General features: G+C 43.7%; 1 protein-coding gene across 6 annotated transcripts in view; it reads left to right on the top strand.

Moving 5' to 3' along the window:
- The first annotated feature begins 4,702 nt into the window (after positions 1-4,702).
- KATNA1 (katanin catalytic subunit A1) overlaps positions 4,703-21,561 on the top strand; it is a 67,026-nt gene continuing 50,167 nt past the window's right edge. For 4 of the 6 annotated variants that reach the window (XM_074037220.1, XM_074037219.1, XM_074037218.1 and 1 more), the window contains exons 1-2: positions 4,703-4,976; positions 16,820-16,994. Coding sequence is in view for 4 of the 6 variants with exons in the window: in XM_074037218.1 (XP_073893319.1) it covers positions 16,833-16,994 (162 nt within the window). In the remaining 2 variants the exon portion in view is untranslated. Of the gene's footprint in view, positions 4,977-8,655; positions 8,772-16,819; positions 16,995-21,561 lie in introns of those variants that run through there. The other 2 variants (XM_074037217.1, XM_074037216.1) reach the window with 1 other exon arrangement.

The following is a 21,561-nucleotide window of genomic DNA, read 5'->3' as shown; positions in this document are numbered from 1 at the left end:
CCTAAAAGTTCTACACAACACTTTCACTGCCAGAAGTTAGGTCCATGGTCACATCTAGCAGCAAGAGTGTCTGGGAAATAGTCCTTATTCCAGGTGGTCTGATTTTATCAAACCAGGTTCTGTTACGAGAATGGGTATTTGGCATCCAGTCTCTGCCACAGTGAGCAAGCTGAGAGAATTTCTTTCTTTCTTCTTCTTTTTTTTATTATTTTTTGAGACAGAGTCTTGCTGTGTTGCCCAGGCTGGAGTGCAGTGGTGTGATCTTGGCTCACTGAAAGCTCTGCCTCCTGAATTCAAGCAATTCTCCTGCCTCAGCCTCCCAAGTAGCTGGGATTACAGGCGCGTGCCACCATGCCCAGCTAATTTTTGTATTTTTAGTAGAGACGAGGTTTCACCATGTTGGACAGCCTGGTCTCGAACTCCTGACCTCAGGTGATCCACCCACCTTGGCCTCCCAAAGTGCTGAGATTACAGGCCCGAGTGACCGTGCCTGGCCCAAATTGAGAGAATTTCTGATAGCTTCTGTTTCTTTGAGGTTGGAGGCATAGTAATTCACTGAAAGGGCAGACAGGGCTGGGTAGCTGCCTTTCTGGGGTAAAGGTCTGAAATAGGCCAGGTGCACTGGCTCACATCTGTAATCCCATCAGCCTCACATTTGGGAGGCTGCAGCGGGAAGATCCTTGAACCCAGGAGTTCGAGACCAGCCTGGGCAACATGGTGAGACCTTGTCTCTACAAAAAAATTTAAAAATTATCTGGGCTTGGTGGCACGTGCCCGTAGTTCTAGCTACTCAGGAGGCTGAGACAGGAGGATGGCTTGAGCCCAGTGGGTCAACGCTGCAGTGAGCTGAGATCCTACCACTGTACTCCAGCCCGGGGGACAGAGCAAGACCCTGTTTCAAAAAATAAAAGTCTCAACTAATGGGAAGTGTGAGACATAAGTGAGACAGGCAGCAAAATGTTTCAGCTGGGTTAGAAAGATATGAAACTATGGCGCATCAATCTTCACAGTGATGTGATTTTCTTGGTAGCATTCAACAGCCTGGTATTAGCAGATCAGCGATGGAAACTATTGTTTAGGAAGAATGCGTATAAGGTTAGTAAAGAACACTGGTGAATCTGGCCCAGTCTGTTAATTGCAGCTATGGTGTGACATAATCTAAAAATTCAGTAAATCTTACTTATGGTTAGACTTTCTAGCCTTATGCATACTGTATCCCAGGAGATGGCTCAAATGTTTGAAGTATAGAAGAATGCCAGATGTATCAACCAGGTGAGTGAAGTTAATAAACTGGTCCTGAAAGTCCTTTCCAATTTCTCTCATGAAATGTAAAAAGTGTCTCAAATTCTTTTATTTATTTATTTATTTATTTATTTATTGAGACGGAGTCTCACTCTCTTGCCCAGGCTGGAGTGCAGTGGTGCAATCTCTGCTCACGGCAACCTCTACTTCCGGGTTCAAGTGATTCTCCTGCCTCAGCCTCCCGAGTAGCTGGGACTACAGGCGCTCACCATCACGCCCACTAATTTATGTGTTTTTAGTAGAGATGGGGTTTCGCCATTTTGGCCAGACTGGTTTCAAACTCTTGACCTCAGGTGATCCGCCTGCCTCGGCTTCCCAAAGTGCTGGGATTACAGGCGTGAGCCACCACACCCAGCCCTCAAATTCTTTTAAATTATTTTATTTTATTTATTCTACAAATATCTAATTAACACAATGTGCCAGACGTTGCTCTACTCATATGGACAAAGTATCTGACTTCATTAAGTTTACTCACTGGGGCAAGAGAAACAAATATATAATGTAAAGAAGGTCTTTATGGCCATTCCCCTTCTGTGTAATTCCAGGGGTCACAGTACCTCTTGCAACGGTCCCCCAATCTATTCTGTCTCCCCTCCAAAACTTCCTACGTTTAGCTGTCAAATTAATCCTCCTATTTGCTATATAACTTATGTCTTCATTTGAAGCCTTTCAATGGATCCCTTTTTGTCTACTGAATAAAGTTTAAACTCTTTAGCTGGCACTTATCTTTCTATCTCTTTTCCCCTAACTTCGTTTTGTGTGTCCTATGATTCTGGCAAATTAATCTGACCATTCACCAGGAAAATCTCAGATTTTCTGAGTCACAGTTTGGACATAATCATTTTAGAAGGGTGGTAGTTGTAGAAGCCACACTGTAGAAGAAGAAATGACTCCTAGTCATGAGAGTGGTACACAAATATTCTGCTGCTTCGCTTCCAGGCACAATGCAGAGATGAACACCTGCATTTCTTTGAAGTCAGGCTTGACCAGTGACTTGCTCTGGCCAAAAAAATGTAGGCAGAGTGGCAAGTTTCACATCCAGGCAGAGGCTGTGCAATTTATCTCCCTTTTTTTCACTGCCAAGGGTCCCACTGCCTGCATCCACTCAAGCTATGAACATAAAGAGTAGATAAGGAAAAAAATGCTGTTGTTGAAACCTCTGTAACTTAGAGGTTGCTACAGCATAACCCACTCTTGCTTGACAATACAGCTAGTGAAGAAATGGAAGTAGTGAATATAAGCCACTCTCTGGAGGTTTGTCTTTCCACCTAAAAAAAATCTTCAGCCGGGAGCGGTGGCTCATACTTGTAATCCCAGCACTTTGGGAGGCCGAGGCAGGTGGATCATGAGGTCAGGAGTTTGAGACCAGCCTGGCCAACACAGTGAAACCCTGTTTCTACTAAAAATACAAAAATTAGCTGGGCATGGTGGCAGGTGCCTGTAATCCCAGCTACTCGGGAGGGTGAGGCTTGAACCTGGGAGGTGGAGGTTGCAGTGAGCCGAGATTGCGCCATTACACTCCAGCCTGGGCGACAGAGCTAGACTCTGTTTCAAAACAACAACAACAACAACAAAAACAAAAAACAAAAAAACCTTCATATATAATACACGTATGTACACGTAATAAAATGTGCCCAGTTTGTGTACTGTTGATGAATTTTAATAAATGTATACACCTCTGTAAGCACTACCCTAACAGAACATTTCCTTTCCATCACCTTAAACATTTCCTGGGGTCTTTCAACAATCTAGTTCTTCTCCCCCACCTCCTGAATAGAGCCTCAGGCAGCCAACTACTGATCAGCTATTACTATAGATTAGTTTTGCCTGTTGTGGAATTTTTTTTTTGAGACAGTCTTGCTCTGTCACCCAGGCTGGAGTGCCTCAGCCACTCAAGTAGCTGGGATTACAGGTGTGCGCCACCAGGCCCAGCTAATATTTGTATTTTTAGTAGAGATGGGGCTTCACTATGTTGGCCAGGCTGGTCTCAAACGCCTGACCTCAAGTGACCCTCCTGTCTCGGCCTCCCAAAGTGCTGGGATTACAGGTGTGAGTCACCGTGCCTGGCCTAGAATTTCGTATAAATGGAATCATACAATGTGTATTAATATTGTGGCCTTTGAGAAGTTTTTAAACTGTAAATTGGCTTTATAAATTCAAACCATACCTTTGAACTCATATAAAAGATGAAGGTTGAATTAGGGTAATTAATCTGTACCTCCCTGAATTGGTTTTGATTCCAAAAATATATACTAAATATAGTTTCCTGTTCCCTATTACAATAGAGTTCATATTTACTACAGTGAAACTATTATTCTCTACTCAGTTGAGAATGTTACAAGACTTTAAGCCCCATGAAACATTCTATTTTGTGACCACTGTATATCCAGTGCCAACACTGTCTCACACATAGTAGTTGCTAAGTAAACATTTGTTGACTGAATGGATGTATTTCCCCTGAATTGCTTTTACATGTCTATGTTAGATGACTGGGGTGCTTTTATTCTTTTTAGAGATAGGGCCTCACTTTGTCTCCCAGACTGGAGTGCAATGGTGCCATCATGGCCCACTGCAGCCTCCAACTCCTGGGCTCAAGTGATCCTCTTGTGTCAGTCTCCTGAGTGGTTGGGACTACAGGCGTGTGCCACCATGTTCAGACAATTTTTGTACTTTTTGTAGAGACAGGGGTCTCACTATGTTGCTCAGGCTGGTCTTGAACTCCTGGCTCAAGGTATCCTCCCGCCTCAGCCTCCCAAAGTGCTGGGATTACAGGGATGAGCCATTGTGCCCAGTTGGGATGTTTTAATGTTTGAAACTTACTTACCTTGCATTTTTAAAGGAATGTGTGATAAGTGCCCTATTCTGCCTCAAGTGATGGCAGAGGATGATTGAGACTGGAGGAAGCCCTGTGGAGTACATACGTGTAAATCATGAAATAGCATCATTTTCCTTGTCTCATCGTATTAAAACGGTGACCAAAAAAAAAAAAAAAAAAAAAAAAAATCAATAAAATCCCACTAGCAGTGTGTCCGAGAATCTTTGTTTACCCCCTCCCTATTGTTATGTCATCACACGGAGCCCAGCTGGGGAATTCTGAATACTAGGTTCTAAAACAGGATTTGTCATAAACGAATTGCTTGATCCTGGACATTCACCTCTAAAATAGACACCTGACCTCGGTGTGTGTGTGAGTGTGGTGAAAATCAAATGGGAGGGAAAGTGGGCAAGCACCTGAACAAGGTACAGAGGCGCGCGATGTAGTACTATAATACCATCTATACCAAGGTCTATACTATCCGTGGTCGCCGCCGCCGCGTCCGCCGGGAGGAGGCGCCAGACTGCGCACGCGCGCCCCCGAGCCCGGCCACACCCTCTTCCGCCGCTGCAGCCCAGCGTCCTCGCTCCCGGGGTGTTGCCCCGCGTGCGCCGGAGTCGCTGAGGTCGTCCCCGGCACCGGAAGTGACCCTGGAGGGTTTGTCTTCAAATTCTCGGCGAGCAGAAGACGCGCCGGCAGGTGGTGGTGACGATTGAACTGGGCAGTACTGGGGCCGTGAGCGGAGAGCAAGGTGGGCTGGACTGGGTCAGGCCCTCCTTCCTCGCTGCCGGGACCTCCACTCGGCCAATACTCTGTGCCTGGCGTTGGGCGGTTTCCCGAGGAGCTTGGGCCGCCGCAGGTGAGTTTTCACTCTGGCGGTGCTCTGGGGACCCCGGATTTTCCAGGGCCGGGTGGGTGAGGGACTCGGGAGGCCCGCAGCGAGAACCCGCAGCGCAACCCTCCGTGAGCCTGCCTGAGGTCTTAGGTCCTTGCTGTTGTCCCCGACAACTTGGCTTAGGTGACAGTCCCCCTACCTGAGGAATCCTGTCCGGCGGGGGACTTTTCGGGGGCTCTTGTCGATCCCGTCTTTTGGTCTGTGTCGTTAGCGAAGTCACCAGCCGAGAGTGTTTAGTCCTTCGCTTTTTTAACTGGTTCTCTCCGGAACCGGTTCACGCCCCCCACCCCGAAACCCTCACAGGTAAAAACCCCGATGGCCATGACATTGGGAGGCAACTCTCCTTAAAATTTGTTAGGTTAGAGTGATATTGTTGGGGATGTTATTTCTTATTTATTCTAGAGCGTGGCGTCCTCTGGAAGGCCTGTGGGCCTTTTGGTTTAGAGTTGGTACCTTTTAGAAAAGTTTTCCCTCGAAACATTAGTTTCATGTAAATGTGATGACAAAGTTAGAGACAGACGTAGATCCTGAAGTGCCTTATGGTGGATAATCTCAAGCTCTTATTTAATCAAAAATAGTTTCCTGCTATAACCGCGAAGGGTCGCTTTTATATTAGTTACTAACTTCCAACAGCACAGTGATGCTCTTTTCTCTTGAAAGCACTAATTTACGGCTTCCTCTTTGAAATTAGACGTTTAGTTATTGCTGAAAACATTCCCGATGTTTTAGAATGGGTGCAGTAGATCTTTGTCACGTAGTCACAATGATAGTCACCTTAGTAGATGTTAAGACAGATTCTTGAAATATTTTTACGGGCTTAAATGTCTCAATATAAAGCCCTGCTTTCTTTTCCAAAGGAGCTGGTTTTTGTTCTTTTTTTTTTTTTTTTGAGACAGAGTCTTGGTCTGTCGCCAGGCTGGAGTGCAGTGGCGCGACCTCGGCTCACTGCAAGCTCCGCCTCCCGGGTTCAAGGGATTCTCCTGCCTCAGCCTCCCAAGTAGCTGGGACTACAGGCGCGCTCCACCACGCCTGGCAAACTTTTTGTATTTTAGTAGAGATGGGGTTTCACCATCTTGGCCAGGCTGGTCTCGATTTCCTGACCTTGTGATCCGCTTGCCTAGGCCTCCCAAAGTGTTGGGATTACAGGCGTGAGCCCCTGCGCCCGTCCAGTTTTTGTTCTTATACCAAGAAATAGGAGCAAAACTCTGTTTTGTATTAACATTAACAACTTGTGGCCTGTAAATACCTTAAAAAAAAAAAAAAAACCCACCAAAAACAGGCAGTGCTGATCAACTTTCCAACATTCCTAGACTATGAAAAGCTGTATAAAGCTGCTTTATAGCATTAGTTATTCAAGAAGCGTTTACATTTTTATAGGTTCAGTACTAGGCATGCCATGTAGTCCACAAGGGATTCTCCACCTCATTTTAAACTGGTATCAAGATGCTGACAAATTTTGAGGATTAGAGAATCTTGTTGAATTAACTCTATTAACAACATTGTTGAATTTCTGTTGACAGTAGTTTGGATTTTTTTAGCCACTTGACTGTTTAAAAAAGATAGTATTATCACATAAATATGGTCAGTGTTGATAACATGATAGTAGATTTTGCTTGTGGTGTTTATCGATAAGCTTGAATATGACTTTTAAATTACATTTTAATAATTATACTCACTGATTTGTTTGTTTTGTTTAGGGTAAACTGAAAGTTTACTGTACAAATAGAGTGAACTTTATATGTACTTTTTTCCTGAACAAGTTTCTTTTTGGTATTTTTAAAAAATAGTGGTAACTGTCTTGTGCTTAAGTATTTATCATATGATGATTATAAAGGTAAGAAAAATGTATGCCATGATGTAATTGGTCATGGATCATTCATTTGTTGTGCCTATTCGTAATAATCAGTGGCTGACTGTAAGTTAGCATGTGGTTTCTTTCATATCCCAGACATGAACATTCTGAAAATTGCTTACCAGTGTATTGCCACTTTTGAAGTCACATACATTTGCTTTACTGAAATGCCTTCAGGAAGATGCATGATTGAGTTTCGTGATCTTTTTGTTTTAGGAAGTAAATTTCACAGATAGGTATTTTGAAAACATTTTCAGGCTTCCAACATTGCTGCTGATTTTTTAGTCTGTGTTTAATAATATTCTATGTTTGTCTCCTGTTACTAAGCAAAGGAAAAAAACTAACCTAGAATAAATAAGGTGATATCCCTTCTATTAAACTTCAAGGATTTCAAGGTCTAATTCTGTCTTGTTTTTGTCTTCAGTGCAATTCCTTGCAACTTAGTTGGTGTTCCTTTAATATTTCTTGAATGAATGACCCATGTACGTTATGTTAAAAAAAACTGCAAATAAGTGGAACCCAGCCTGAGTCCTTTAAAAATTAAATGGGTAAGGTATCCTCTTTAGGTGTGAAATAGGCAGGGCCCTGTATTTGTTGTTTAGAGAGAGAATAAGAATCTTAGAACTCAGATATTTGGATATTTTGCCTGTTCTTTTTCAGTCTCTTTGATCACTTCTTTTTCCTAATCCTAGAGGAGGAAAAAAAAAATTTTCTCTGTGGAGACACAACACTGCATCACATACTATATTTGCTAGAAATTTTGCTGTAAAATTGGGATTTCAGTATTTTAAAAAATTTGATTTTGTCACTTGAGTTAAAATTTCACATTGCATCTTGCTCAGTTTAAGTTAATTTAGTCACTAGCTGACTCATAAATACTCAAGGCATGTAAGCAAAAGGGTGGTTCTGTTAGAATAATGTAAAGGAAAAACTTGCTATGAGATAAAGCAGGCATTGCGTATGGTTATCCTTCTCTCTAATAATCCGTGTAACCAAGAGCCTGAATTTTGGGGCAATCTCATCTTTATAAGTATTCTATTAATGTTGAACCAACAGTTTGTGTTTATGAACATTCTGAAAATTGCTTACCAGTCACAGTGCTTACACTGTGTCAGTCAGCTTTTTTTTCCTTTCTTTTTTTTTTTTTTTTTTTTGAGACAGAGTCTCGCTCTGTCGCCCAGGCTGGAGTGCAGTGGAGCGATCTCAGCCCACTGAAACCTCCACCTCCCGGGTTCAAGCGATTCTCCCACCTCAGCCTCCCGAGTAGCTGGGACTACAGGTGCCTGCCACCACACCTGGCTAATTTTTTGTATTTTTAGTATAGATGGGGTTTCACCGTGTTAGCCAGGGTGGTCTCAATCTCCTGACCTTGTGATCCGCTGGGATTACAGGCGTGAGCCACTGTGCCCAGCCAGCTTTTTTTTTTTCAAATAGATTCATTTCTTCAAATATTGCCAGATATTGTGCTAAATAGAGCCAGTTTCTAGTCTTCCTGCAGTAGAATTTTAGTAATGATAAAGATATATTGTTGAAAATTGGGAGAATTTCATAAATTTACAGTTGTAACATTCATTCGAGAAGGGTAGTTTGGGCTTAGAGAGTAATAAGGGGATGCGGAAAATTATTTTCGGCTAACATTTAGTGAACTAAGTGCTTTAATACTATTTTCTGCAAACACATTGTTTCTTTAATAATCAGGGATTTTTCAAGTCATTTGTTATTGTAGCCTTGGATTAGACTTTACATTCATGTTTGTTAGAAAATATCAATTCATTGGCTTCTAAAGAATTTTATCTGACTAGAAAGAGTTCAAAACATGGAACCTTTAAAGAAGGCTTAGAGGGACTTGTATGAGTTTTGGGCCATTGAATCATGGCCTTCAAGGAAAAAACAAGGACCACCTATATGTAAGTAACAACTTAATTTAAATTTATTTTTATTTAATTAATTTATTTATTTATTTATTTTTTTTTTGAGACAGAGCCTTACTCTCTTACCCAGGCTGGAGCGCAGTGGCATGATCACAGTTCATTGCAGCTTTGACTTCCTGGGCTCAGGTCATCCTCCCACCTCAGCCTCCTGGTAGCTGGGACTACAGGCGCATCCCATCAGACTACAGGAGCGTCCCATCATGGCCAGCTAATTTTTTGTAATTTTTGTAGAGATAGGGTTTCACTATGTTGGCAAGGCTGGTCTCGAACTCCTGGGCTCAAGCGATTCTCCTGTCTTGGCACCCCAAAGTATTAGGGTTACAGGCATGAACCACCGTGCCTGACTATTTTAGATTTTTTTAGTGGGAAAATGGGAAGAAAGATCTCCAGGGAGGCTATTATGGAAAAGAGGGAGGGAAAAGACAGGAAAGGCTTGACATCCAAGCTCATCTAGAACAGCTGTATACTTTTAGCAGCAGGCCCCAGTTAAACTTTTCTAACACCCTTGACCAGACTAGGTGTCTCTGTAGGGCATGGATGACTTCAGGGCAGAAGTCATCACACAAGAATCAAGCGGTAATCCCAGCTTGGGATGAGCTGAGGATCAAGGAATGTGAACATGCTGAGGGTCAGGAACTGGACAAGGTTACAAACTCTTGGTAGTTACAGCAAAAACCTGGCCAGGCATGGTGGCTCACGCCTATAATCCTAGCACTTTGGGAGGCTAAGGTGGGCTGATTGCTTGAGCCCAGGAGTTCAAGACCAGCCTGGGCAACATGGTGAAATCCCTGTCTCTACAAAACATACCAAAAAAAAAAAAATTAACTGGCTGTGGTGGTACACATCTGTGGTCCCAGCTACTCAGGATCAGTTGAGCCCAGAAGATCAAGGCTGTAGTGAGCCATGATGGCGCCACTGCACTTTAGCCTGGGCTACAGAGTGAGACCCTGTCTCAAAAAAAAAAAAAAAAAAAAAAAAAAAAAAAAAAAGGACACTAGGCAGTATTCAGTCATTGGAAGATTGATTGAGATCTACATTTGAGGCCATGGTTCTAGGTACTAGAGAGACACCAGTAAATAACAGAGAGATATAGTCCTTGGCCTTTAGGATTTTATTAAGATAGAATGTCATCAGTGGTCATGAATCCAGGGAGGCAAGATTTAGGTCATAGGATTTTATTCCTTTTCTTTTGGAGCTCAGATGCCCAGTCTTGAGTTACTCATAGACCTTAGTTCATAGCTATATTGCTTCATAACAGATTATCCCAAAACTTGGTGACTTAAAACAACAGACATTTATTGTCTCTCACTGTTTTCACTGGGTCAGGAATTTGGGCATGACTTAACTGGATACTTTAGATTCAGGGTGTTTCTCAGAGCTGTGGTCAGGTATTGGCCAGGGCTATAGTCATCTCAAGGCTCTAGTGAGGAAGGATTCACTTTAGATCTCACTCACATGGTTGTTGGCAGGATTCAGTTCCTCGGGGGCTGTTGGACCAAGGGCCTCAGTTCCTTACTGGTTGTTGGCCTGGAGCCTCCTTCAGCTCTTTGCCGTGTGAGCCTCTGCCCAGGCAGCTCACTGCGTGGAGCTGGTATTCCATTTGAGTGGGGTCAGCAAGAGACAGCAAACAAGATGGAAGTCATAGTCTAATCTCAGAAATGGTATTATGTTATTTGTTACAAGCACACATTCAAGGGGTAGTAATTATATAAGGGTACAGATACCAAGAGGCAAAGGTCATTGAGTGCCATCTTAGAGGCTCCCTATGATTATCCATGGATATAAGGCCCTTCTTCTCTTATATTTATTTTTTGTTTCTCTCCTACTTGTCATAAGCAATTTCTCCACTCATATATTTTCCTCCTCACCTTCCATAGACTTTCTAATATATTTAAGGTACTTTCTTGGGTATGTATGCATCCTTTAAAAATGAGTATTTTATATAGCATATGTATTTTTAATTTATAAAATGACATTGGGATTTAGATCTTGTTCTATGTCTGAGACTTTTTTTTTCACCCAACCTTGTATTTTGATGATCTATCCATGTTGCTATATGTAAATTTTATTCATTGCTTCTATCTGCTACATGGTACTCTGTGGTCTGTATCCACCATATTTCCCCTAGCAGGGAATAAATAGATTGATGCTACTTGATTTCTCAAAGATTTCTGTCATTAATGTCCAAAACCAAGTTCCTTTATGGATCTGTATGAGACTTTCTCTGGAAGATTTACACAAGAATGGGATTGCTGGGTCACGGGGTGTATATATACATATATATATGTGTGTGTATGTACATATATGTATACATGCATACATAATTTCCCCAAGTACTGCCAGATTGCACTCCAAAATGACTATGCCAGTTTATGCCTGCAAATTGATGTAAAGGTTTCCTTTTTCCGAAATCCTTGCCAATACTTAGTATTATTGCACTTACTTTTGAGTCTGGTGAATAAAAGAGGTCTCTTGGCCGGTTGCATAGGCTCACACCTGTAATCCTAGCACTTTGGGAGGCCCAGGCCGGCAGATCACAAGGTCAAGAGATTGAGACCATCCTGGCCAACATAGTGAAACCCCTTCTCTACTAAAAATACAAAAATTTAGCTGGGTGTGGTGGCGAGCACCTGTAGTCCTAGCTACTTGGGAGGCTGAGGCAGGAGAATTGCTTGAACCTGGGAGGCAGAGGTTGCAGTGAGCCGAGACTACACCAGTGTACTCCAGCCTGGGCAGCAGAGACTCTGTCTCCAAAAAAAAAATAAATAAAAAATAATAAAAAGAGGTTTCTCATGGCTTCGGTTTGTATTTATTGGTCACTTCTGTCTGTGCTTGTTCGCCATTTGGGTTTCCCTTCTGTGAATTGTCCCTTATACTCTTTCCTCATTTTCTTGTGAGGTACGTTTGTCCATTAATGTGAGGAATTACAATGATAGATTTTCTGATCTTAAGTCATCCTTGCATTTCTGGGATAAACCCTTCTTGATCATGGGGTGTGTGTGTCGATGCGTTGTAGGTAAACTAATATTAGGATTTCCATGTTCATAAGTGAAATGGGTCTTGTGTTCTTATTCAATTAATTGAGATGATTTCAGCCTCATAAAAAAGAGTTGCTCAGCTTTTCTCTTGTTTTCTAGATCAACTTTTATGTGGTTGAAATTATTTCTGTTTAGAAGCTCGGTTAAAAAAAACCCCGAGGCCAGACCGGGTGTGGTGGCTCATGCCTATAATCCCAGCACTTTGGAAGGTTGAGGTGGGCAAATCACCTGAGGTCGGGAGTTCAAGACCAGCCTGACCAACATGGAGAAACCCTGTCACTACTAAAAATACAAAATTAGCCAGGCGTGGTGGCGCATGCCTGTAATCCCAGCTACTCGGGAGCCTGAGGCAGGAGAATCGCTTGAACCCGGGAGGCGGAGGTTGCGGTGAGCTGAGATTGTACCACTGCACTCCAGCCTGCGCAACAAGAGCAAAAACTCCGTCTCAAAGAAAAAAAAAAAAACCAAAAACAACAACAACAAAAATACAAACCCGAGGCCAGGCGTGGTGGTTCATGCCTGTAATCCCAGCACTTTGGGAGGCCGAGGTAGGCGGATCATGAGGTCAGGAGATCGAGACCAACCTGGCCAACATGGTGAAACCCCATCTCTGCTAAAATACAAAAAATTAGCTGGGTGTGGTGGTGCGTGGCTGTAGTCCCAGCCACACGGGAGGCTGAGGCAGGGAAATCACTTGAACCCGGGAAGCGGAGGTTGCAGTGAGCTGAGATTGTGCCACTGCACTCCAGCCTGGCAGCACAGTGAGACTCCGTCTCAAAAAAAAGAAGAAAAACCCAAAAAACAAAAAACCCCACCATACTTACAGAAATCATCTGGACCTGGAGCTTTTTTTTTTTTTTTTTTTTTTTTTTGAGACAGAGTCTCGCTCTGTCGCCCAGGCTGGAGTGCAGTGGCCGGATCTCAGCTCACTGCAAGCTCCGCCTCCCGGGCTCACGCCATTCTCCTGCCTCAGCCTCCCGAGTAGCTGGGACTACAGGCGCCCACCACCTCGCCCGGCTAGTTTGTATTTTTTTAGTAGAGATGGGGTTTCACCATATTAGCCAGGATGGTCTCGATCTCCCGACCTCGTGATCCGCCCGTCTCGGCCTCCCAAAGTGCTGGGATTACAGGCTTGAGCCACCGCGCCCGGCCTTCTTTTCTTTTTTTTTTTTAATGTTTCCTTGAGACACAGTCTCACTGTGTCTATGTTGCCCAGGCTGGAGTACAGTGGCACTATCTTGGCTTACTGTAGCTTTGACCTCCCCAGGCTCAGGTAATCCTCCTACCTCAGCCTCCGGAGTAGCTGGGACTACAGGCACACACCACTATGCTCTGCTAGTTTTTGTGTTTTTCGTAGAGATGGGGTTTTGCCGTGTTGCCCAGGCGGGTCTTGAACTCCTAAGCTCAAGCAGTCCTCCTGCCTCAGCCTCCCAAAGTGCTGGGATTACAGGCATGAGCCACCGTGCCTGGCTGAGACCACTTTTAAGAGCTGCTGTGTCGACGTCTCTTTTTTCATCAGCTCCTCACTCTATCCAGGTCTAGATTGGCCCTGAAATACTCTGCTATCTCTGTCTGGTATTGGGCTGGCACTGCTGTTTTTCTGGCTGATGGTGGGATAGGGCTAGAGTGAGCAAAGATTGGCCAGTGCAATGAAAATCAGAAAGCATGCAGCTAGAAAACAAGCTATGAAATACACTTATCTAGATACCCCACTGACACACAAAAGAAGTAAAAAAAACCAGTCTTGTTTTCTTTATACTTATATGTCTTCTCAACTTTACTGTGATCTTTCATGATTTCTTCACCTTTTTAGTCCTCTAGGCTTGAAACTTCATTCATTTTCAACTTTTTCTCCACACAGTGAGTTCCTGAGTAATCTCAGCATTTCTTTCACCACAGTGTTTCTAATTTGTTTCTTTTTACTCCCATAGCCACATCCCTAATCCAAATTATTACTCCCCAAAAGCATGTAAATCTTTCCAGCCTTGAACTTCACCATGTGATTTACAGTTAATAGTCATTGTGAACATTAACAAAGCTCACATTTATCAGGCATCTGCTTCTAATGCTTTATATCCACATCCATATATCCATATCCTACTATGTGCATTTTTAAAAATTGCTTTCTTATTTTTTTTTTTATTTTTTGAGACGGAGTCTTGCTCTGTTGCCCAGACTGGAGTGCAGTGGTGCGACCTCAGCTCACTACAAGCTCCGCCTCCTGGGTTCACGCCATTCTCCTGCCTCAGCCTCCTGAGTAGCTGGGACTACAGGCGCCTGCCACCACACCCGGCTAATTTTTTGTATTTTTAGTAGAGACGGGGTTTCACTGCATTAGCCAGGATGGTCTCGATCTCTTGACTTCGTGATCCACCTACCTCGGCCTCCCAAAGTGCTGGGATTACAGGTGTAAGCCACTGTGCCCAGCCAAAAATGTTTTCTCGAGACACAGTCTCACTCTGTTTCTGTTGCCCAGGCTAGAGTACAGTGGCACTATCTCAGCTTACTGTAGCTTTGACTTCCCCAGGCTCAGGTAATCCTCCCATCTCAGCCTCTCGAGTAGGTGGGACTACAGGCGCACACCACCATGCTCTGCTAATTTTTGTATTTTTTGTAGAGATGGGGTTTTGCCATGTTGCCCAGGCTGGTCTTGAACTCCTAGGTTTAAAGGTTGGATTAGGTTCTCATATATAGAAAGTTTCATGGCAGATACTTTATTGAAGACCTACTATTTGTCAAGTAGTATGCTTGGTACTTTTTTTTTTTTTTTTTTTTGAGACAGAGTCTCACTCTGCTGCCCAGGCTGGAGTGCAGTGGCTGGATCTCAGCTCACTGCAAGCTCCGCCTCCTGGGTTTACCGCATTCTCCTGCCTCAGCCTCCCGAGTAGCTGGGACTACAGGTGCTGCCACCACGCCCAGCTAGTTTTTTGTATTTTTTTAGTAGAGACGGGGTTTCACCGTGTTAGCCAGGATGGTCTCGATCTCCTGACCTTGTGATCTGCCCGTCTCGGCCTCCCAAAGTGCTGGGATTACAGGCTTGAGCCACCGCGCCCGGCCGCTTGGTACTTTAAATAGTCTTTTATTGTTTGTAGCATAACTCCTGAAAGTAGTTGCTATGACAGTTCTACAGATACTAAAACAGGCTTAGAAAAAAGTTTAGGGACTCGACTAAGGTGGCAGAATTACAATTCTAGCCAAGATTTTTCTGACTTCAAAATACATATGCCTTCTGCTAATCCACACTGCTTCAAAAAATGTATCTAATATTCACTATTCATTCTGCAGATGTTTATTTTATTTATTTATTTTTTTTTTGGAGACGGAGTCTCGCTCTGTTGCCCAGGCTGGAGTGCAGTGGCCGGATCTCAGCTCACTGCAAGCTCCGCCTCCCGGGTCTACCCCATTCTCCTGCCTCAGCCTCCCGAGTAGCTGGGACTACAGGCGCCCGCCACCTCGTCCGGCTAGTTTTTTGTATTTTTTAGTAGAGACAGGGTTTCACTGTGTTAGCCAGGATGGTCTCGATCTCCTGACCTCGTGATCCGCCCGTCTCGGCCTCCCAAAGTGCTGGGATTACAGGCTTGAGCCACCGCACCCGGCTCTGCAGATGTTTAATAAGATGTGTGTCATGCAAGGATCATATAGTCTCACACCTTTCAGATGCAAATCCTACTGTCAGATAACAGTCTAATAGAGATAAGACATATAGAAACTATAATTTGAAGTAGACAGTGTCTTGGGATGAAAGTCACAGTAAAGTGCAGGGGACTTCAGAGGAGGGAGAGTTTTTTTTGAACTGAGGAGTTCAGGGGGTAGACATACTAGGAAAACTGCCTTCTGAGCTGGGCTTTGACAATTGGGAGGGTTTGAATGTGGGAACTTTTTAAAAACAATATTTTAATTGTTTGTTTGTTTGTTTGTTTGTGTTTTGAGACAGTCTCACACTGTTGCCAGGCTGGAGTGCTGTGGCATGATCTTGGCTCACTGCAACCTCCGACTCCCTGGTTCAAGCAATTCTCCTGCCTCAGCCTCCTGAGTAGCTGTGATTACAGGCACGTGCCACCATGCCCAGCTAATTTTTGTATTTTTAGTAGAGACCGAGTTTCACCATGTTGGCCAGGATGGTCTTGATCTCCTGACCTCATCATCCACCCGCCTCAGCCTCCCAAAATGCTGGGATTACAGGCATAAGCCACCGCGCCTGGCCTGTTTGTTTGTTTGTTTGAAACAGTCTTGCTCCGTCTCCCAGGCTGGAGTACAGTGACGCGATCTTGACCTATTGCAACCTCTGCTACCCTGGTTCAAGCGATTCTCGTTTCTCAGCCTCCCAAGTAGTTGGGACTATAGGCATGTGCCACCATGCCCAGCTAATTTTTACATTTTAGTAGAGACAGGGTTTCTCCATGTTGGCCAGGCTAGTCTTGAACTCCTGGACTGAAATGAGCTGCCTGCCTTGGCTTCCTAAATAAAATACTTCTTTGAGGCCAGGCACGATGGCTCATGCCTGTAATCCCAGCACTTTGGGAGACCAAGGTGGCGGGCAGATCACCTGGGAGACCAAGGCAGCAGGCAGATCACCTGAGGTTAGGAGTTCAAGACCAGCCTGGCCAACGTGGTGAAACCCCGTCTCTACAAAAATACAAAAAAAAATTAGCTGAGCATGATGGTGGGTGCCTATAACCCCAACTACTTGGGAGGCTGAGGTGGGAGAATCACTTGAACCCGGGAGGCGAAGGTTGCATTGAGCCGAGATCATGCCATTGCACTCCAGCCTGGGAGACAGAGCGAGACTCCGTCTCAAAAAAAAAAAAAAAACAAAACTTTCTTTGAAGGAGTGGAAATAGCATGAGCACACATACAGAAATGGGAAGTGTGGTATGTATGATTGTGAGTTTCTTGAGGGAACACTGGAAAGTATTTTTTAATAACTATACTTATTTTTAAGAGACATGTAAACCTCAAGTGTTTCTTTTTTCTTCTTCTTTTTAGCTTACAGTTGAGCATGAGTCTTCTTATGATTAGTGAGAATGTAAAATTGGCTCGTGAATATGCATTGCTGGGAAACTATGACTCTGCGATGGTCTATTATCAGGGAGTTCTTGACCAAATGAACAAGTATCTGTACTCAGTCAAAGATACATACCTCCAGCAAAAATGGCAACAGGTGAGAATAATGGCTACTGTGTGTTTTAATGGCTTAAGTACTAGGAAGAGAAAATTTAGATCAGATGTCAATGCTATATGTAGTTACATGTTAAGACTGTATGGCTGGGCACAGTGGCTCACGCCTGTAATCCCAGCACTTGGGGAGGCTGAGGCGGGCAGATCACAAGGTCAGGAGATCGAGACCATCCTGGCTAACACGGTGAAACCCTGTCTCTACTAAAAATACAAAAAATTAGCCAGGTGTGGCGGCGGGTGCCTGTAGTCCCAGCTACTTGGGAGGCCGAAGCAGGAGGATGGTGTGAACCTAGGAGGTGGAGCTTGCAGTGAGCTGAGATCCCACCACTGCACTCCAGCCTGGGCGACAGAGCAAGACTCTGTCTCAAAAAAAAAAAAAAAGACTGTATGACTACCGAGCACAGTACACAGTGGCTCACTCCTGTAATCCTAACACTTTGGGAAGCCAAAGCAGAAGGATCACTTGAGGCCAGGAGTTCAAGTCCAGCCTAGACAACATAGCACGACTTCATCTCTACAAAAATAAAACAATTAGCCAGATGTGGAGGTGCATGCCTGTAGTCCTAGCTACTAGGGAGGATCACTTGAGCCTGGGAGGTTGAGGCTGCAGTGAGCTATGCTTGTACCACTACACTCCAGCCTGGGCAACAGAGCTAGACCTTGTCTCAAAAATAAAAAACAAAACAAAACATAAGTATTTGAGTTATTACACAGATTTCTATATAATATTACTTGAAACTTTATTAATAATCACTTTCACCATCAGCAGTATTATGAGTTCTACTTAACTCTAATTGCTGGAATCTAATAAGAGAGTTTTTTTGTTTGTTTTTTCTCGAGACAGAGTTTTGCTCTTGTCATCCAGGGTGGAGTGCAGTGGCGCGATCTCGACTCACGGCAACCTTCACCTCCCAGGTTCAAGCCTCCTGAGTAGCTGGGATTACGGGCGCCTGCCTCCACACCCAGCTAATTTTTGTGTTTTTGATAGAGACGGGGTGTCACCATGTTGGCCAGGCTGGTCTCGAACTCCTGACCTCAGGTAATCTGTCCGCCTTGGCCTCCCAAAATGCTGGGATTACAGGCATGAGCCACTGCGCCCCCACGAGTTTCTTAAAAGAATGGTTTTGACATTTTTTGTTCAGATTTTTACTTGGTAAAAATAGAGTAGACTTTATTAAGCCATTGTCGAAACTGTAAATGGCTTGTGAATCTCACAGGCATCATATATATATATTTTTAATTTTTGAGAGAGGTTCTTGCTCTCTTGCCCAGGAGGGAGTGCAGTGGTATGGTCTGCAGCCATGACCTCCCAGGCTCAAACAATCCTCCCATTCAGCCTCCTGAGTGGGAGAAACCACACCACACATGTGCCGCACTGTGACCTGCTAATTTTTAAATTTTTTGGTAGAGATGGGATCTCCCTGTTTCCCAGGCTGGTTTCAAACTCGTAGACTAAAGTGATCCTCCCACCTCAGCCTCCCTGAGTGGTGGGACAGGTGTGAGCCACCACACCCAGCCTCATATTCCTTGTATAACAGAACTTTATAAAGCAGATTATGGTTGAATCCCATTGAGAAATTTCAGTTACTGAGGACCAACAGAAATTTAAAATTGGAAATTGTGTAACTTACAGGTCCAGTGGAGGGTGGCATTTATAACAAGGCTCAACTATGTCACAAGAGGAAAAAAATGTTAAGAAAATAATAGTCTTGCCGGGCGTGGTGGCTCACACCTGTAATCCCAGCACTTTGGGAGGCTGAGGTGAGCTGATCTCCTGAGGTCAGGAGTTCAAGACCAGCCTGACCAACGTGGTGAAACCCCATCTCTACTAAAATACAAAAAAATTAGTTGGGTGTAGTGGCGGGTGCCTGTAATCGCAGCTACTTGGGAGGCTGAGGTGGGAGAATCTCTTGAAGCCAGGAGGTGGAGGTTGTAGTGAGCCGAGATTGTGCCATTGCACTCCAGCCTGGCAACAGAGCGAGGCTCTGCCTCAAAAAAAAAAAAAAAAAAAGAAAGTAATAGTCTTTTTGAGCTGATCTTCTAGATAGAATATTATACCTCAGATTTTACTGAGCTGGTTTTTAAATATTGTTCAATATTTGTCCTTAATTTTTTTGAGAGAAATAGCCTATCTCTTTGAACTTAATCTATTTCCCTATATCTGTCCCTACATATCCTTTACTGTATCCATATAATTACCAGAAGGGGCAAATATTTTATTTTATTAATCTTTTATTTATTTATTTTTTATAGACATGGCATCTCACTATGTTATTCAGGCTGGTCTTGAACTCCTGGACTCAAATGATCCTCTTGCCTCAGCCTCACAAAGTGCTAGGATTATAGGCGTGAGTCACCATGCTCGGCCTAGAAAATATTTTATTTCATAAGGAGTCTTAAGGTTGTCAGTGAAGGACTTTCAGACCTTTTGTTGTTGGCCACAACAAAAGGTACTTAGACTTAAGTACCTTTAAACAAAAGCTACTTAAGTCTAAGCTTTTGTTTAAAGGTACTTAAGATTAAATCATTTAAGTTATAAAACAAAACATTATCATCTTAAATTTCATTTCAATATTATATATATAGTTTTTTTTTTACCATTTTCTTTTTTTTTTTTTTTTTTTTGAGACGGATTTTCTCACTTGTTGCCCAGGCTGGAGTGCAATGGTGTAGTCTCAGCTCACTGCAGCCTCCACCTCCTGGGTTCAAGTGATTCTCCTGCCTCAGACTCCCGAGTAGCTGGGATTACAGGAGCCTGCCACCACACCCAGCTAATTTTTGTATTTTTAGTAGAGACAGGGTTTCACCTTGTAGCCAGGCTAGTCTTGAACTCCTAACCTCAGGTGATCCGCTTGCCTTGGCCTCCCAAAGTGCTGGGATTGCAAGCATGAGCCACCATGCCCGTCCTACCATTTTCTTATTATGGTAAAATATACGTAACACTTTACTGTTTTTTTTTTCTTTTTTTTTGAGATGGAGTCTCACTCTCTTGCCCAGGCTGGAGTGCAGTGGCGCAATCTCTGCTCACTGCAACCTCCGCCTCCCGGGTTCAAGTGATTCTCCTGCCCCAGCCTCCCGAGTAGCTGAAATTACAGGTGTGCGCCACCACACCCAGCTAATTTTTGTGTACTTTCGGTAGAGACAGGGTTTTTGCCATGTTGGCTAGGCTGGTCTGGAACTACTGACTTCAGGTGATCCGCCTGCCTCAGCCTCCCAAAGTACTGAGATTACAGATGTGAGCCACTGCATCTGGCCTTGGCCATTTTTAAGTATACAACTCAGTGGCATTAAATACATATATAATGTACAGCCGTCACCATAGTTTTTAGGCTGAGTTAAGACCCATTACTATAATACAGTTGAATCAAAACTATATATAGGTTTTTGAGGGTTTTTTTGAGGCAGGGTCTCAGGCTGTTGCCCAGGCTGGAATACAGTGGTGCAGTCATGGCTCACTGCAGCCTTAACTTCCCAGGCTCAAGCAATCCTCCCATCCAGCCTCCGGAGCAGCTGGGACCACAGGCACAAACCAACATGTCTGGTTTATTTATTTATTTATTTATTTTTTTGAGACGGAGTCTTGCTCTGTCGCCCAAGCTGGAGTGCAGTGGCGCGATCCTGGCTCACTGCAAGCTCCGCCTCCTGGGTTTACGCCATTCTCCTGCCCCAGCCTCCCGAGTAGCTGGGACTACAGGCGCCCGCCACTGCGCCCGGCTCATTTTTTTTGTATTTTTAGTAGAGACGGGGTTTCACCGTGGTCTCGATCTCCTGACCTTGTGATCCGCCCGCCTCGGCCTCCCAAAGTGCTGGGATTACAGGCGTGAGCCACCGCGCTCGGCCATGTCTGGTTTATTATTATTATTTTTTTTAGAGATGGGGTATTGCCATGTTGCCCAGGCTTAGTTCTTAAATTGCGTCAAGATTCCTTTTCTCTTTTATTTTTGAGTTGGAGCCTTACTCTCAAAACTAGGGCCATTTCACTACATTCCAGACTGGATGACAGAATGAAACCCTATCTCTAAAAAATATTAAAAAAAAAAAAAAAAAAAAGACTGCTTTTAAAAAAATACCTTCATTGCATATGAATTGAGACCTTTTTAGTCTGTAGGTTGTGACCCATTAGTCGTAAAATTAGTATATTCTGATCAGTGTTGTTTTCATTTTTTAGAAATTATTTACTGATAGATAATAGTTGTACATATCTTGGGCATACGCATTATATTTTGTTTCCTATATACAATATTTAATTATCAAATCAGGGTAATTGGGATTATTCAGCATTTACAAAGTTAATTAAATAGCATAAAAGTTATCAAAGTAGGGCTGGGCATGGTGGCTGACGCCTGTAATCCCAGCACTTTGGGAGGCTGAGGTGGGAGGATGGCTTGAACCCGGGAGTTTGAGGTTATGGTGAGCTATGATCGTGCCACTGCAGTACAGCCTGGGCAACAGAATGAAAACTTGTCTCTAAGAAATAACAATAAAGTTTGACAAAAATGAAACTTTCACAAGTTGTGCTTTGATGGTTTTTTTTTTCCCCTTGGGCTCAA

Source organism: Macaca fascicularis, chromosome 4 (assembly GCF_037993035.2).
Source record: "Macaca fascicularis isolate 582-1 chromosome 4, T2T-MFA8v1.1".
Lineage (NCBI taxonomy): Eukaryota > Metazoa > Chordata > Mammalia > Primates > Cercopithecidae > Macaca > Macaca fascicularis.
Note: the sequence above shows the minus strand (reverse complement) of the source record. Positions and strands in the feature narration are given on the sequence as shown.